The 16,328-nt window shown below is 41.8% G+C and overlaps 1 protein-coding gene across 7 annotated transcripts in view; it reads right to left on the reverse strand.

The window, feature by feature from the left end:
- PKNOX2 (PBX/knotted 1 homeobox 2) overlaps positions 1-16,328 on the reverse strand; it is a 715,219-nt gene that overhangs the window by 93,394 nt on the left and 605,497 nt on the right. For all 7 annotated transcript variants that reach the window (XM_043500983.1, XM_038380894.2, XM_043500981.1 and 4 more), the window contains 2 exons: positions 1,107-1,236; positions 60-157 (listed from right to left, as the gene is read on the reverse strand). In XM_043500983.1, the coding sequence (XP_043356918.1) occupies positions 60-157; positions 1,107-1,236 (228 nt within the window). The remainder of the gene's footprint in view (positions 1-59; positions 158-1,106; positions 1,237-16,328) is intronic.

Genomic DNA, 16,328 nt, shown 5'->3' on the forward strand with positions numbered 1-16,328 from the left:
TTAAGGAAGCCAGTGCTCTGGCTTAGCCCTTTCAGGCCTTTCAGTCCCACTCATCTTACCTGTGTGTTCTGGATCTGTATGGCTCCTTGTGGGATTGCTTGGGTTACCACTTGGCCCTGAGATGTTACCATAGTTACAGGCTGGTAAAGGGCTCCACCTGACAAAGATATGGTTCAAAGCAGAGTTTTAGGGAAACAGCTGGTATTTATCACTCCAGGCTGGCCAAGGGGAGGCACATGCTCAAGGCCAGTGGTGTCACTGGTCTCAGCTGCAGCTCAGGGTTGTCGTGAGAAATCAGTTTTGAAAGGAGCATATTAACACTTTTAGCAGAGCTGCACACTGCCCAGTACAAAAGCACAGGGATTGGACTAGTCAGATGAAACTGAGTCTAGATCCATTCCTGTAGTTCAAGCAAAGGATCACAGTAAAAGTATGACAAAATAATGTCATTCCCTTCCAAAGCCAAGAGCTCTCAGGTTCTGGGGCCCTGGGGCAGCCACAGCCTGGAGTGGCTGTGAGGGGATAAAACACTACCATCCTTTTCTGGGGCTCAGAAGATCCCTGGAGCCACAGAATTTGACATTCTGAAAAGCAGAGATGACAGAAGGGTGATGCATCACCACTACAGCTCTGTTTAAAAACGCATCATCAATTCTGCACTGGACAAATTGATCCTGTGCCACAGGTCGGTACCCAAAGCAGAACTAGAGTTGCTGAAATAACAGACACTGCCCAGCTCACAAAGAATACTGTCTGAGACAGTAACATGAAAATGAACCCACAGGCTACCAAGGGGCCAGCATGCAGTATCGTGAGCCCTGATCCAAGAAGGCAGAGCCAGTAGAGTCATCAGAGCTCTCCTGCTATGCAGTTAATTATCTCAGCTTTAACAGAAAGACAGGTGTTCCCATTTCACAACATTTGAGTCAGAAGACACTTGGACGTGCAAAGTGCTGCCCAGTTCCATGCCATATCTTTCATTTCACAGACATTTGCTCTGCCTGTTCTTACTCAGGTTTTTTTTTTCTTGTCATCTAAAGAAAAGAACCTAAGCATGCAAAAGATGTGACTAACATGGTCACTGATGTACGTTGCACGCCTCCCACCTGACACAACTTGTGAATTGACCGTTGTCATGGAGATGTTCCCCGGCTGCAGCGCTGATGCTGGAACCACAATTCCCTGGGGGTTGTTGGTCACTGCAGTCATTGAGTTCGGAGAATTCTGCAGCAAATCCTAAAGAGACCAACACAAACCTCAGCTTATACAAAGATTCCAGACACGATCAGTAGAAACAAGCCTTACTGGGAATTAGCCTTCGATCAAAGGGTTAATTCAATACTAACCCTGTGCTCATCTGCAGCCCGAGATTTTTAGGGGTCTCAAAGAATTTTAGAAATATTAATAAACAGAGAATAAAATATACTTTTTTCTAACAATGAATTTCTGTTGTAAATATTTTGATATTTTTTACCATGGGAAAACTTCAAAATGAAATAAAACAATATCTTTTCATTTAGATTCCAATTTTTTTAAATGCTTTCATGCTATCTGAAATTTCATTTCATTTTAATTGACATTCACATTTCAATTCAACCTTCAGAAATGAAAACAACTTTTTGAAATTTTGGATTTTTGTTTTCTCCCTTTTTTTCTCCTGAATGGAATAGAATGTCTAGTTATTGTTTTTTTTAATTCTTTCCTCTCTTTTTAACATTTCCCTTTTTCTACTTTAACTTTTAAAAAATGACTCCAACTTTGGAAAAGTTACCAAGTTAGAAAAATGAACTTTGCTAACTCTTCCCCTCTGTGACTTTTCAAAATTTCCTCAACAGGGTGAAGTTTTGAAATGCTACTGAATAGAAAAAATAAAGCAAAAAAAGCCCTACAACAGCTTGATCATTATTTATTAAATTGTGCACAATGGCAAGAACGGGGGGGGGGGGGGGGAGGAGGAAAGTGAAAAAAAGAATCTGGTTTTCAGAAAACAAAATGAAACAAATTTCTATTGAAATTAAAAAAATTGCCTTGTTTAGAAACTTCCTTTAAAAAAAAATCTGCAAATGTAGTCAAAACTTCCTTTTTCCTAAGGGGTGACACAGAAACCCAAATTTTCAGTGGGAAATTTTCTCATCTAAAAAATGTTGACCAGATCTATTAGTGAATAGATGCCCATTGACGAAGTGTTGGCATATCTATACCAGCATAACTCTGGAGTGTAGACATAGCCTACACTACCAGAAGGCCTTTTTCTGTCAGTGTAGGAACACCACCTCCCCAAACGATGGTAACTATGTTCACAGAAAGAAAAGGAGTACTTGTGGCACCTTAGAGACTAACAAATTTATTAGAGCATAAGCTTTCGTGAGCTACAGCTCACTTCATCGGATGCATTTGGTGGAAAAAACAGAGGAGAGATTTATATACACACACACACAGAGAATTAGCCTACCTTGCTTGTCACCATGAAAGGTTTTCCTCCTTCCCCTCCCCCCCGCTGCTGGTGATGGCTTATCTTAAGTGATCACTCTCCTTACAGTGTGTATGATAAACCCATTGTTTCATGTTCTCTGTGTGTGTGTATATCAATCTCTCCTCTGTTTTTTCCACCAAATGCATCCGATGAAGTGAGCTGTAGCTCACGAAAGCTTATGCTCTAATAAATTTGTTAGTCTCTAAGGTGCCACAAGTACTCCTTTTCTTTTTGCGAATACAGACTAACCTGGCTGCTACTCTGAAATATGTTCACAGAAGCATTCTTCCATTGATATACCTGCATCTTCACCTAACAGTTATGTAGACATAACTATGTTGGTCAGGGATACATTTTTTCTCACCTCCCCCCCCCCCGACTGACGTAGCTATGTCAATCTAACTTTTAAGTGTAGATCAAACCTAACTCTAAAAACCCTTCCCAGGGCTCACCTTGACCTTGAGCTAACACATGTTAAAATATAACTTGCCTTGTCTACACTAGCATTTTAAAATGTGGTAGCTAACGTTTAAAAAACAAACAAACACCTTTTATGCTAGTTGAGACAGAACCTCAAACTCACCTTTGCAATGATGCCTACAAAAATATTAATTATGGCTACACAGATCAGATGAGCTGAGCTGAGACTTTTCCTTTCCCCTTCCATCTCTGTCCTGCTTCCCTACTCATACTCACTTCCCCATTCCTGCCCCCCCTCCCCTTCACTTTCCCTGTACTCCCAGTAAAAACCATGCCATACCAGTGCTACACTTCAAAGAATAAAGTTTTGGTTCCTTGAAGACTAAGCTTTCATTAACCTTTGTTGAAGCTTAAACAAGTTCAGTCTTCCCTAATCTAGAAGTGGAGGCAGTACTTTCCCAAACACGCTGCTCTGAGCCTCCTGAAAGCACATACTGCAACCAACTGCCCCACTATGCTTGAGTAATAAAATATAGCAATTGTGGCAAATTGCTGGCACAATTATGATGGGTCTCACACATCCTCTTCTTGGGTGTGTGTGTGTGTGTGGGGGGGGGGGGTTCAGGGCACAGTTTCCTGCCCCTGAACTAGGGTATCTATTGTCCCACCAGTAACCCAGAGAAGGTAGTGGAGAGAGAGGGACCTGGGCCTGCCCTCTACTCCGGGTCGCAGCCCAGGGACCCTAGGGATAGTGGCAAACCACTTGAACTAGTACTTGCTTCCCCTGGGCTACTTCCCTCTCCTGCTTGTGGGGCTTCCTGCCCTCTCTCTGCACAACCCAGGTGTCTCTTTACCTAGGTCTTTGTCTTCTAACCAACCACGGCACTTCACCCAACCCCTTCAAACTACTCTCTGCTCCAACTCCTTCCCCTAGATGATTGAAGCAGGGGGTTTTATCAGGTGACTGGCTTCAGGTGCTCTAATTGACTTCAGGTGCTTTTAATTAATCTATAGAAACCTTTCTTCCCTCTACAGGGAATAAGGCTTCTTCTCATCCTGGGACTTATATCTCTCCTATAAAAAGAAAAGGAGGCCTTGTGGCACCTTAGAGACTAACAAATTCATTTGAGCATAAGCTTTCGTGAGCTACAGCTCACTTCATCAGATGCGTTCAGTGGAAAATAAATACAGTGGGAAGATTTATATACACAGAGAACATGAAACAATGGTAACCATACACACTGTAACGAGAGTGATCAGGTAAGGTCAGCTATTACCAGCAGGAGAGCAAAGCCCGTTGCCAACTGTGTCCACATATCTATTCAGGGGACACCATCATAGGGCCTAATCACATCAGCTACACTATCAGAGGCTCGTTCACCTGCGCATCTACCAATGTGATATTTGCCATCATGTGCCAGCAATGCCCCTCTGCCCCATGTACATTAGACAAACTGGACAGTCTCTACGTAAAAGAATAAATGGACACAAATCAGACGTCAAGAATTATAACATTCAAAAACCAGTCAGAGAACACTTCAATCTCTCCGCTCACTCAATTACAGACCTAAAAGTGGCAATTCTTCAAAAAAAACCCTTCAAAAACAGACTCCAATGAGAGACTGTTGAATTGGAATTAATTTGCAAACTGGATACAATTAATTTAGGCTTGAATGGAGACTGGGAGTGGTTGGGTCATTACACAAAGTAAAACTATTTCCCCATGTTTATTCCCCCCCCACCCCCCACTGTTCCTCAGACATTCTTGTCAACTGCTGGAAATGGCCCACCTTGATTATCACTACAAAAGGTTTTTTTCCTCTCCTGCGGTAATAGCTCACCTTAAGTGATCACTCTCCTTACAGTGTGTATGGTGACACCCATTGTTTCATGTTCTCTGTGTATATAAATCTCCCCACGGTATTTTCCACTGAATGCATCCGATGAAGTGAGCTGTAGCTCATGAAAGCTTATGCTCAAATAAATTTGTTAGTCTCTAAGGTGCCACAAGTCCTCCTTTTCCTTTTGTGGATACAGACTAACATGGCTGCTACTCTGAAACATCTCTCTCCTATATCACTCTCCTGCTACCTTCTGGCAATGCTGTATCACACAATTTTAACAAAATGCTAATTAAACCAATATTCAAACAACATCCCGATTGGCTGATAAATACAATGTATTACAATATAACTTCAACTATGACATTTACTCCAGGGTCCTTACACCAATCAGCAACCTGTCCTTTTGTTGCTATGTCATTCCCAATCCCCATCCCTTTGTCTGTTTATTGTTTCTGCAAAATAAACTGCAAACTGCAAACTCTAAAACTAAACTCTAAACTGCAAACCCTCCATGGCAGGGATTGTCTTGGAAAAATAAGTAAACCTTATGGTGCAGAATTTAAGACAATTGCTAATTACTAGGGATCAGGAGGGTCCTTGCACTTTCTTCAAAAGCATCTGGTGCAGGCAACTATTGGAGACAGGGTACTGAACTAAATGGTTCATGATTCTGATCCACGCTGGCAGTTCCTGTATTCCTGTGTCTTTCTATCTGTGTTTGTGTAGCATCCAGCAAAATGGGGCCCCAGTCATTAGTGGGACTTTGGGAGCTAAATATGTACATATGGTTACATAGTAATAAAGCTAAAAGAAAAGGAGTACTTGTGGCACCTTAGAGACTAACAAATTTATTTGAGCATAAGCTTTCGTGAGCTACAGCTCACTCCATCGAAAGCTTATGCTCAAATAAATTTGTTAGTCTCTAAGGTGCCACAAGTACTCCTTTTCTTTTTGCGAACACAGACTAACACTGCTGCTACTCTGAAACCAGTAATAAAGCTGTCACCTGACCTGCAAGGGCAATATACAGCTCCTCTCCCCCATCATGGTTGTGATTCTGTATGATTGAAATATGACCTTGTATATCAATGTTATTACCACTGTTATTGTAACAAATCTTATACAAAGTATGTCATGTAAGGTATCAATAAAAAAGTTAGAATCTATCAAATATGATAATCCTGTTTGTATGCATGTATCATCTTTGTATCTAAAATTATGAATATTGACTATGTACCAGTATTTCAAATGTATTTGATCCTGGGGTAACACCCACCATGTAAAAAGTACATTCAGGCCAGACAGCTTTCTGTTGATGGCCCCTCAAGGGCAATTAACTCTCGCAGTGGGCAATAAAAGAAACTCATTCCACCTGTTGGCTCTTCCTGCAGATGCCTTATCCTCCATGTGGCCAATGGTTTGCTCCTGTGAGTTAGCAAGCAATGCAAAGGCATATGACTTGCTCATGTGACCCTGGACTCCATCTTCTGCCTGTAATTTTCCACAAACTGAGACTGGGAGTTTTGTTTGGGACAGAAAAATTCTATCCACCTGGGAGAGGGTGTAAAAGACCCTAGAAACATCCCCATTTTGTCTTCATTTCCTGCTTCATTTCTCTGGGTTGAATTTCTAATAAGGAAGCTCTGAACAATGACTGATGACTACCAAACTGATTGGGTAATTTCTGGAGAGACTTGCAAACTAGCAGTTTATTCCATTACTGCTTCAAACATGATACAAGTACTTTGCAATGACTGTATGAATATGATTTCCTTAACCATTTTAACTCTCTATTTCTTTTCTCTTAAAAATAAACCTTTAGATTTTAGCTATTAAAGGATTGGCAACAGCATGATTATTGGGTAAGATCTGAGATAATATATTAACCTGGCTATGTCATTGGTCTCTTGAAATCAGAAAAACTCTTTGATGAAATTGGTTTTCAATAACCACTCATCATAAGCCTAGTGTCTGGTTGGTGAAATAAATGCTGGAATGCCTAAGGAGAGCACATTTTTGACTTCTTGTGGTGAGTTAAAAGTTTACTTTTGTTAATGGCTTGGTATAGCTAATGGTAGAATAACCACCAGTTTGGGATGAGTCTGCCCTATTTCTCAGCAGTTTGTCCTGAATCTGGTATTCTCAGTTGTAACCCACTGAGGCATGGTGACAATGGTGCGCATATATATATATATATATATATATATAAGCAGTTTGAAGAGCCTCTTTACCGATCCCTGGTTCCCTGTGCTCTCCTTGTAGGCAACATTGAAGGTGGGGCTGACAATTTCTTGCTCAAACAGATCCAGGCTGCAAACCCCTCATTCACAGTGGTAAGCTGTTGTTCTCCAAAGTAGTCCTATTGACTCCACTGGTAGCTGCTCACAATGTATAAATAACATCTAACTTCTAGTCAATTCTAAAACTCAGAAATACATGCTGTACTTCAAGTGCAATACTCAAGTCAACCTTAGCTGTGGAACCACAACAGAGCTCACTTCACCAAGTACTGAAAGGCCACTGTCTGTCTTTAGTGCGAAGCATGACAGCTGATAAAACAGTGCACAGCCTAGGGCACTATCTGCAAGTAACAATGATCAGCATTGTAGAGAAGAAACTGTCCATTAATGGAATGAATGGGTAACAGGCTAAGCCCATGTGTAGAGATGCAGGGTTCCTAAGTAGATACATCCTATTATCAGGGTCTTGAAAACTGCATGACAGTGCAAGGTAATTTCTGCTGAGTTATACTGTCAGGTGCATTCAGCAAGCTCTAACTACAGCATAAGATCTGGAACTTCTCTCAGGTCCCATCTTCATGCTCTCAGCAGGAATAATTGACACCAGACTGAAAATAACTGCTGGAGTCAGAGAGCTATCTACAGTAGGGCTACATGGTACAGTTGTGGATAGGGCATCTCAAGAGAACCAGGATGTGGAGCAGAGGGGTTCTGCAGCAAAAATCCCAGGGACAGCCATGCTAGGGAAAAAAGCTTCAATGAAGTTTAGTTTTTGTTACTTACATGGCATAGATTAATAGAGTCATTGATTTTAAGGCCACCATTTTACCATTGAGTCTGATCTCGTGCATCAGTTGGCCACAGAATTTCACCCAATGGTTCCTGCATTGAGATCATTAACTTCTGGTTGGGCTAGAATGTATCTTTTAGAAGGACACTCATTCTTAATGTAAAGAATTCTAAGGATGCAACTCCTTTGAAAGCTGCTCTTAGGTATAGCTACCCACACTGTGGCTGGGGAATGCAGAGGCATATAGCAGGAGCCTTGGTGCAGAGTGGTCGATTGAATCTACTTCTCTTTCTATCAAATCTACTCCTCTTTTTTCCATCATATCCACCCCATGTCTCATCACCAAAAAGATCATTACCTTTAAGGGACTGTCAGCCAAATACTGTGAGCAATAAATTTCAATCAAAATTGCTCTGTAATAGCTACAAACACCTTAAAATTAAGGCAATGAAGTAGGAGGAAGAGGATTCTAGGCCCACATGAGGAAGCAAATTCTGTTCAGATCTACCCATGTGGAATCAGGTATGAATCTATTACATTAATTGCATCATGGGGCAGCAAAGACCTTCTAATATTCAGCGTTATCATTACCTGCCTGCTGCAATTTCAGTCCTCCGCCCCCCATGACAGCTGCGGTTTCAATGTGAGCACTCTGCTGAGGAGCTGCTTTCTCACTTCACTTTGAACATGAGTCCCACAGGGGACCTTGCTTTGTCTTTTGCTTTCTGAGGCTGCCAGGGTTATACAATGCCAAGAAGGACAACCAGATATGCTGAAAATCAGGGATTTTAAATGGGCACATTGATTCCCCCACGCTGTGGCCTCTTGATGCTGACAGACCATTGCCCATAATCATAAAATTCCTTAGCTTGCAAGACAAAGAATTGATCTTGTGTGGACCCTGTAAGGGCAGCAAGGGAGATGATCTCTTCTTTTACCCGAATTCCTGCCTAGAAACACAAAAGGGAACAGCACTTATTCCCATCAGATATAATCTCTGCAATAAAAACATTAAATAAAAACACACCTCTGTACATCTCAGTTTCACTAGGACACTCTCAGGCCTGGTCCATACCTAAAACTATATCATTCTACTCTATGGCAGGGACTTCCTCTTTCTCCTCCCCCTGCAGAGCTGTCTAGTAGCTATCCAGCCAGCCCAGCAATACAGAGAACGAGCTCTGCATGCACGGGTCTGCAGGGGGAGCAGCAGACTGCAGCCTAGAGCACACTATAGCAGCCAAGATAGAGAGCAGGATTCTGGCTCCCACTTCCCAGCATGTATCTATGTGATAGAGAGAATGACTTCTTGGTCCCTCCAGGGTTTAGAGGAAAAGATATACCGATGCCCCAGGAAGACAGAAAAGCTCAAGGGGGATGCAAGCAAGAGTGAGAGGAAGAAAGGAGAGGAGAGAAATTTCAGGGAAGAAGGAGTGAGCAAGGAGAAGGGGGGGATTTGACGGCATAACAAAAAAGCCAAAGAGGAGATGGGGAAACTTGAAGAGAAAAGGGGAGGCAGTGATGGAAGGGAGAAAAGAGAGGGGGGGAATTAATAGGTTTGATGTTGTGGTGGGGGGATTGATGGATTTATGACTGGAGATTGATGCAAATACTGTAATGCATATTTATCTAATATAGAAATTGAGACACTATAACATTTACATAAAATCTCTAGATGCCCAAACTTACAGCCCTGATAAGTAATGTCTGATACCTGGCCAGGCTTGAGATATGTGCTGCTAGGTTTTTAGAAGGTCTGAGGAGGTGGCAAGACATCCCAAACATCATTACCTTCTGATCTAGTCATTACTTAAAGAAATGGATAGACTTTTTTTCTTTAAGCTATTTATTTCCACCTATATTGGTTTATTAACTTCTGGCTAATTCTGCAACATGTTATGGTTGATTATGGTATATTATGAGCAACTCTTCTGACTTCTTTATTAGCAATGTTACGTAGCAGCTGAGAACTGTGCCCTTAATGGCGCTTACATGGTGAGATAAGTTACTCCTTGTAATAGCAACGGTAAAAGCAGAAGTTAAAACATCTGCTAATACGGACTGCACAAAACCACTGTCAGTGCTTTGATCAGATATTTGTTCTGGAGACATGGGTGAAATCCTGGCTGTACTGAAGTCAATAGCAAAACTCCTATTGACTTCAGGAGGCCCAGGATTTCATCCATGTGTGCTATGCCACACTTTCAAACTCTCTTATTTCCCTATAGCATGAATAATTTGATACTGCAATGATCAGTGCAGACAAAACCTCCACCAGTACGTGATGCAAAACTTTTATCTTGGTGTTAACTTGTCTTGGCTCAGGGGATGGATGTAGGAGCAGCTTAAGTCTTGTCTGTGGTGTTAGCGTTATTACTTGCAGTGTCCCAATATATCCTTTTGTTTCCATAAGCAAGTATCACACCTGATGTCAGCAGCTTCAAGATGGCAAAAGAACTTTTGCTTGAGAAGAAACTGCCTGGTCTTGCAGATGCAATTGGAATCCATGAGTACTTGACAGACTGAGCTGTTTCTCTCTGTGAATGAGTGGTCTGATGAGAAAGCAGAAGAGTAGCTAGCAGTGTTTTTGGATGGTGATGCTAAAGCCTTTTACCAACTGTTTCCCAGTATGGGTCATGGGTTTTAATGACACTTACACCAACATTTGCACAACTGCTATGAATGGGGATTGGCCCTTTCGAAATACCAGAAGGAATGGCAAGCTAGGAGGTGACAGGGTGGGGAACCCCTATATAGTTATTTGTGTGCATGGAGTTTTGATAAAGCTTTCCCCGGGCCAACCTGGCCACAAGATGGCTCAAGTGAAGTAGAACATGCTGTGCTGAATCTGGAACTGTCAATGCTGGGAGTGGGAGTGGCAATATCGTGGCAAGGTATCAGAGACTCTGGTGTGAAAAGTAGTTTATAAATGGTTTAACAGGGGAAGGATGGCATGCTGGATAAACCTATGGACCAGATTATATGCAGAGTTACAAATGTGGAAGCACAAATTGAGCTTTCCTTAAAAGATATCAGCTGTTAATTCCGAGCCCCAGGGTGATTCTTTTATACCAGATGCAGCTCTTCAAGAAATGATGCTAGTTAAGTAGCTAAAAAATTGGAGGAGGCCCATCTGAAAGCTACTACAGAGCACTTAACCAGAAAGAAGAGGTGGATGAGGCTTCTTTTAAACAACTAACAAACTTATCCAAAGCACAGGACTTGGTGGTGAGGGGGGACTTCAACTCCACAGGCATCTGTTGGGAAAATAACACAACAGGGCACAGATTATCCAACAAGTTCTTGGAATGTATTGGAGACAATTTTTAATTTCAGAAGGTGGAGAAAGCTACTAGGAGAGAAGCTGCTTTAGATTTGATTTTGATGAATAGGGAGGAACTGGTTGAGAATTTAAAAGTGGAAGGCAGCTTGGGTGAAAGTGATCATGAAATGACAGAGTTCATGATTCTAAGGAATCGTAGGAGGGAGAACAGCAAAATAAAGACAATGGATTTCAAGAAGGCAGATTTTAGCAAACTCAGGGAGTTGGTAGGTAAGATCCCATGGGAAGCAAGTCTAAGGGGAAAAACAATTGAAGACAGTTGGCAGTTTTTCAAAGAGATATTATTAAGGGCACAAGAGCAAACTATCCCACTGTGTAGAAAAGCTAGGGAGTATGGCAGGAGACCACCGTGTCTTAACTAGGAGATCTCTGATTATATAAAAATCAAAAGAGTACTACAAAAAGTGGAAACTTAGTCAAATTACAAAGGATGAATATAAAAAAATAACACAAGTATGTAGGGACAAAATTAGAAAGGCCAAGGCACAAAACGAGATCAAACTAGCTAGACACATAAAGGGTAAAAAAAAAAAAATACATTCTACAAATACTTTTGAAGCAAGAGAAAGACCGAGGACACGGTAGGCCCATTAATCAAGGCGGGGGTGTGTGTGTGCATGCGGGAGGTGGACAATAGCAGGATATGTGGAAATGGCAGAGGTGCTTAATGACTTCTTTATTTCAGTTTTCAAGAAGAAGGTTGGTGGTGATTGGACATCTAACATAGTGAATGCCAGTGAAAATGAGGTAGGATCAAAGGCTAAAACAGGGAAACAAGTTAAAAATTGTTTAGAAAAGTTAGATGTCTTCAAGTCTCCAGGGCTGATGAAATACATCCCAGAATACTCAATGAGCTGACTGAGGAGATATCTGAGCCATTAGCGATTATTTTTGAAAAGTCATGGAAGATGGGAGAGATTCCAGAAGACTGGAAAAGGGCAAATATAGTGCCAATCTATAAAAAGGGAAATATGAATAACCCCGGGGAATTATAGACCAGTCAGCTTAACTTCTGTACCTGAAAAGATAATGGAGCAAATAATTAAGCAATCAATTTGCAAATATCTAGAAGATAATAAGGTGATAATTACCAGTTGGCATGGATTTGTCAAAAATGAATTGTCTCAAACCAACCTGATAGCTTTCTTTGACAGGTTAACCAGCCTTGTGGATGGGGGGAAGTGGTAGAAGTTATATATCTTGACTTTAGTAAAGGTTTTGATGTCTCACATGACCAAACTAGGGAAATGCAACCTAGATGGAGCATAAGGTGGGTGTAAAACTGGCTGGAAACCCATTCCTAGAGACTAGTTATTGTGGTTTACAGCCATGCTGGAAGTGCATAATGAGTGGGATCATGCAGGGATCGGTTCTGGGTCCGATTCTGTTCAATAACTTCATCAATGATTTAGATAATGGCATAGAGAGTACACTTACAAAGTTTGCAGACAATACCAAGCTGGGAGGGGTTGCAAGTGCTTTGGAGGATAAATGATCTGGACAAAATAGAGAAATGGTCTGAAGTAAATAGGATGAAATTCAATAAGGACAAATGCAAAAGTATTCCACATTGGAAGGAACAATCAGTTGCACACATACAAAATGGGAAATGACTGCCTAGGAAGGAATACCAAGGAAACGGATCTGAGGATCATAGTGGATCACAAGCTAAATATGAGTCAACAGTGTAACGCTGTTGCAAAAAAAGCAAACATCATTCTGGGATGTATTAGCAGGAGTGTTGTAAAGAAGACATGAGAAGTAATTCTTCTGCTCTACTCTGCGCTGCGCTGATTAGGCCTCAATTGGAGTATTGTGTCCAGTTCTGGGTGCCACATTTCAGGAAAGATGTGGACAAATTGGAGAAAGTCCACAGAAGAGCAACAAAAATGATTAAAGGTCTAGAAAACATGACCTATGAGGGAAGAATGAAAAAATTGGGTTTGTTTAGTCTGGAAAAGAGAAGACTGAGAGGGGACATGATAACAGTTAAGGACATAAAAGGTTGTTACAAGGAGGAGGGAGAAGAATTGTTCTTCTTAACCTGTGAGGATAGGACAAAACGCAATGGGCTTCAATTGCAGCAAGGGAGGTTTAGGTTGGACATTAGGAAAAACTTCTGTCAGGGTGGTTAAGCACTGGAATAAATTGCCTATGGAGGTTGTGGAATCTCCATCGTTGGGGATTTTTCAGAGCAAGTTAGATAAATACCTATCAGGGATGGTCTAGATAATACTTAGTCCTCCCATGAGTGCAGGGGACTGCACTAGATGACCTCTCGAGGTCCCTTCCAATCCGATGATTCTATGATTCTATTTATAGGCATTCCATGGGTCAAATAGAAAAGACAGTTTCCAGTGTGCATCCCTGGCCAGATGACATTTTCAGTCAATGTGAAGGCAAAGACTACTGGAGTTGGAATTACCTAAGCAGAGGGTAGCCACACTAAAGGAAATTTAGACGTTGCTGATGAAGTAGTGGCACCATCAGCATCTGTTAAAAGGGGTCATATGAAGAGTTGCCCATGTAGCTATTACTATGTATCTGGACACATAAACAGCTAGAAAACTACAATGCCGTTGGACTCAGAATCTGAAATAAGTTTGAGCAGTGCTGAAAGGGAAGAAAATGTGCAATGCAAGAGTTAAATTGGTGACTATTAATCTTCAGACACTTCACACTGTAGGCCTTGATGGAGCCCTAGGCATAACTAACAGTGTGAACCAAAGGCGGTGAACCAGAGTCGGCCCAGTCTTGATCAGACAGTTTGGTACAAGAACACCCTGAGTTCTCAAGTAACTACCTAAAACCATTCTTAAGAAATGGTACAAGAACACACTGACCCCTCATAAGATAAGGATGGGATGACAGGATAATGGACAAGGATGTTTTGTTCAAACTAGCAGATACAAGGTGTAGGTTTGGTAACTAACAACATCTGCAGTGTAATATGTAACTTATTTGTATCAGTGTATACAAGGAGAAGTCATAGGAGGGACATCTTTGACTAGTCTAGGGGGCACTCTCCTGGTGTGCTGTCTGAGCTGGTACAATTGTCGTGGACATACGTGTGTTAGTGTACCTGTAACCACAGAGCCAGCAGTGTAGTATTGTTCTTTGTCAATAATAAGCCTGGTTGAGCGCCTTCGCCACCAAGCTGAGTCTGTGGTCTTTCTTTACGAGTAACATTGAGATCTGCTGAACCACCAGGCTGCGCGCTCTGCTCGTGCAGCTAACACCAGAGCTCCAAGAATGTATCCACTGAGCAGCTGTAACAATGTAGCAGCCTTGACAGCGTTGCCCCAGCAATGACATTTCATAGCACTTCACAACACTGGTGACCCCACTGCTGATAAGGTAAGTAGTGAGCTGCCCGCTCGAGGGGTTACAACCTCAGATGGCAGAAAACTATGAGCTGGGGCACCCCTTCTCCTCCACAAATCTCTACAAACTTTGATAAGGTTTGGATGCACTGGGTAATGAAAAAAGCAGTTCATATGAGTTTAAAAAAGAGCATAGGGAAACATGGACTGGAATCTATGAGGCTAGGGCAGAGACTGTAGCTTGAAAAATAATAAGAATAATAAATGTACAATATTGCAAACTATGGCCATGATTGTTACATGGTTAAGACAACACACCACAAAATTGGCTGGGCAAATAACAAAAACAATAAAAGAGTTAAGAGAAGCAACCAAGCCATGGAAGGCTCCAGCTCTCCTGACAGGGCAGCAAGCAGTCCAGAGGCATGATACATTTCAGCAAGCACAAGAACAGAATAGAAAATTGGAAATAGCTGTAGAAAATCTGAAGAAAAAAAAAAGAAGTGCTGGCCCCTGTTATAAATCTTGTTGGGCAACAAAAGGCTTCGGGGACTTCTATAGCGCCTGAAGAATGGGGACAGACATAGAAAAAGGTGGCCCTATCAAAATTAAAGGATAAAACATGAGATGATTGGAATGGGGACATTGGGAATGACCCAGACCAAGAGCCACCACGCCGTCCCTGTGCATGGGTCAACACGTTGCAACCACCACTGTATGATAAGAGCTACATTCTGGTAAAACCTAAATTGAGATGTAGACTGGGGCCTCCTAGAATGGGAAGAGTATGTCCACAGGAGGGAGAAGTTGCAAACAATACTTTCACTGGATTGGTAAATCAGATGAAGTAGAAAATGGAACCGTTCACAGACGGGGCTGTATTTGCACCTTATGCGCCCTGAGGCACAGCAACTTCAGCGCTCCCCTGACTACAGTTGACCATGTTGCACACAGTTTTAGAGCGGTAAGGTACCCCTAGAATGCCAGCACCCCTGGGCATGTGCTTAACTATGCCTAATTGGAAATCCGGCCCTGTTCACGGAGCATATTAGGAGACTGGAGCTGCGACTTGATCGCTGGGGAGTGGATTAAAAAAGAATTTCAAAGTGAAAAAGCAAGAGTGAGCAGGTTAGCACCTAGAATTGATGCATTAATGCATGGAGTTGCCAAGAAATGGTTAACTGCAGCAGGGAAAGGCAATCCTGCAATCTATTTGGCATGCAGACAAAAGCAACAGGATACTGGGGGAACAAATTTAGGTTTTCCAAAATTAGGTAAATAATAACCTGCGCTCTCTTCTCAGGGCCAGAATAAAAACTAGGGGTATGGGTTCCCAACCCTCTGCTTTAACCTATAGAGCCCCACTCCTCATTCAGAGCTAATAATATAACCTTTTTCTCAAATAGTTTTATAGATCAGTTAAATTTTCCTTTATATCCTCTCTGTTTGCAAAACTCGCTGCTGCTGCTGGTACTTCAGAGTTAATTAATCACTTGGCTCAGGTCTCCCTCCCTTCCTAATGGTGTTTTCCACTGAATGCATCCGATGAAGTGAGCTGTAGCTCTCGAAAGCTTAGGTTCAAATAAATTTGTTAGTCTCTAAGGTGCCACAAGTCCTCCTTTTCCTTTTGCGGATACAGACTAACATGGCTGCTACTCTGAAACCTCCCTTCCTAGGTTGCTCTTCTCCCCTCTCCCCCTCCTCCCCTCACCTCTCCTCACTTCTGCTCTCTATTTTAAAAGTTGTCATTATTACAGAAACCAGCACAACAGGGAAAAGATGAAGGGACTGGAGGAAAAAAAAAAAGAGAAAAAAACCTAAGTTAAAAATGTTACTTTAAATAAGCCCAGTAAATTAATAATTTTAACCCACCAGGAATGCAACAGCTAGAAATA

The sequence above is a fragment of the Dermochelys coriacea genome, chromosome 22, assembly GCF_009764565.3.
Source record: "Dermochelys coriacea isolate rDerCor1 chromosome 22, rDerCor1.pri.v4, whole genome shotgun sequence".
In the NCBI taxonomy this organism is placed as follows: domain Eukaryota; kingdom Metazoa; phylum Chordata; order Testudines; family Dermochelyidae; genus Dermochelys; species Dermochelys coriacea.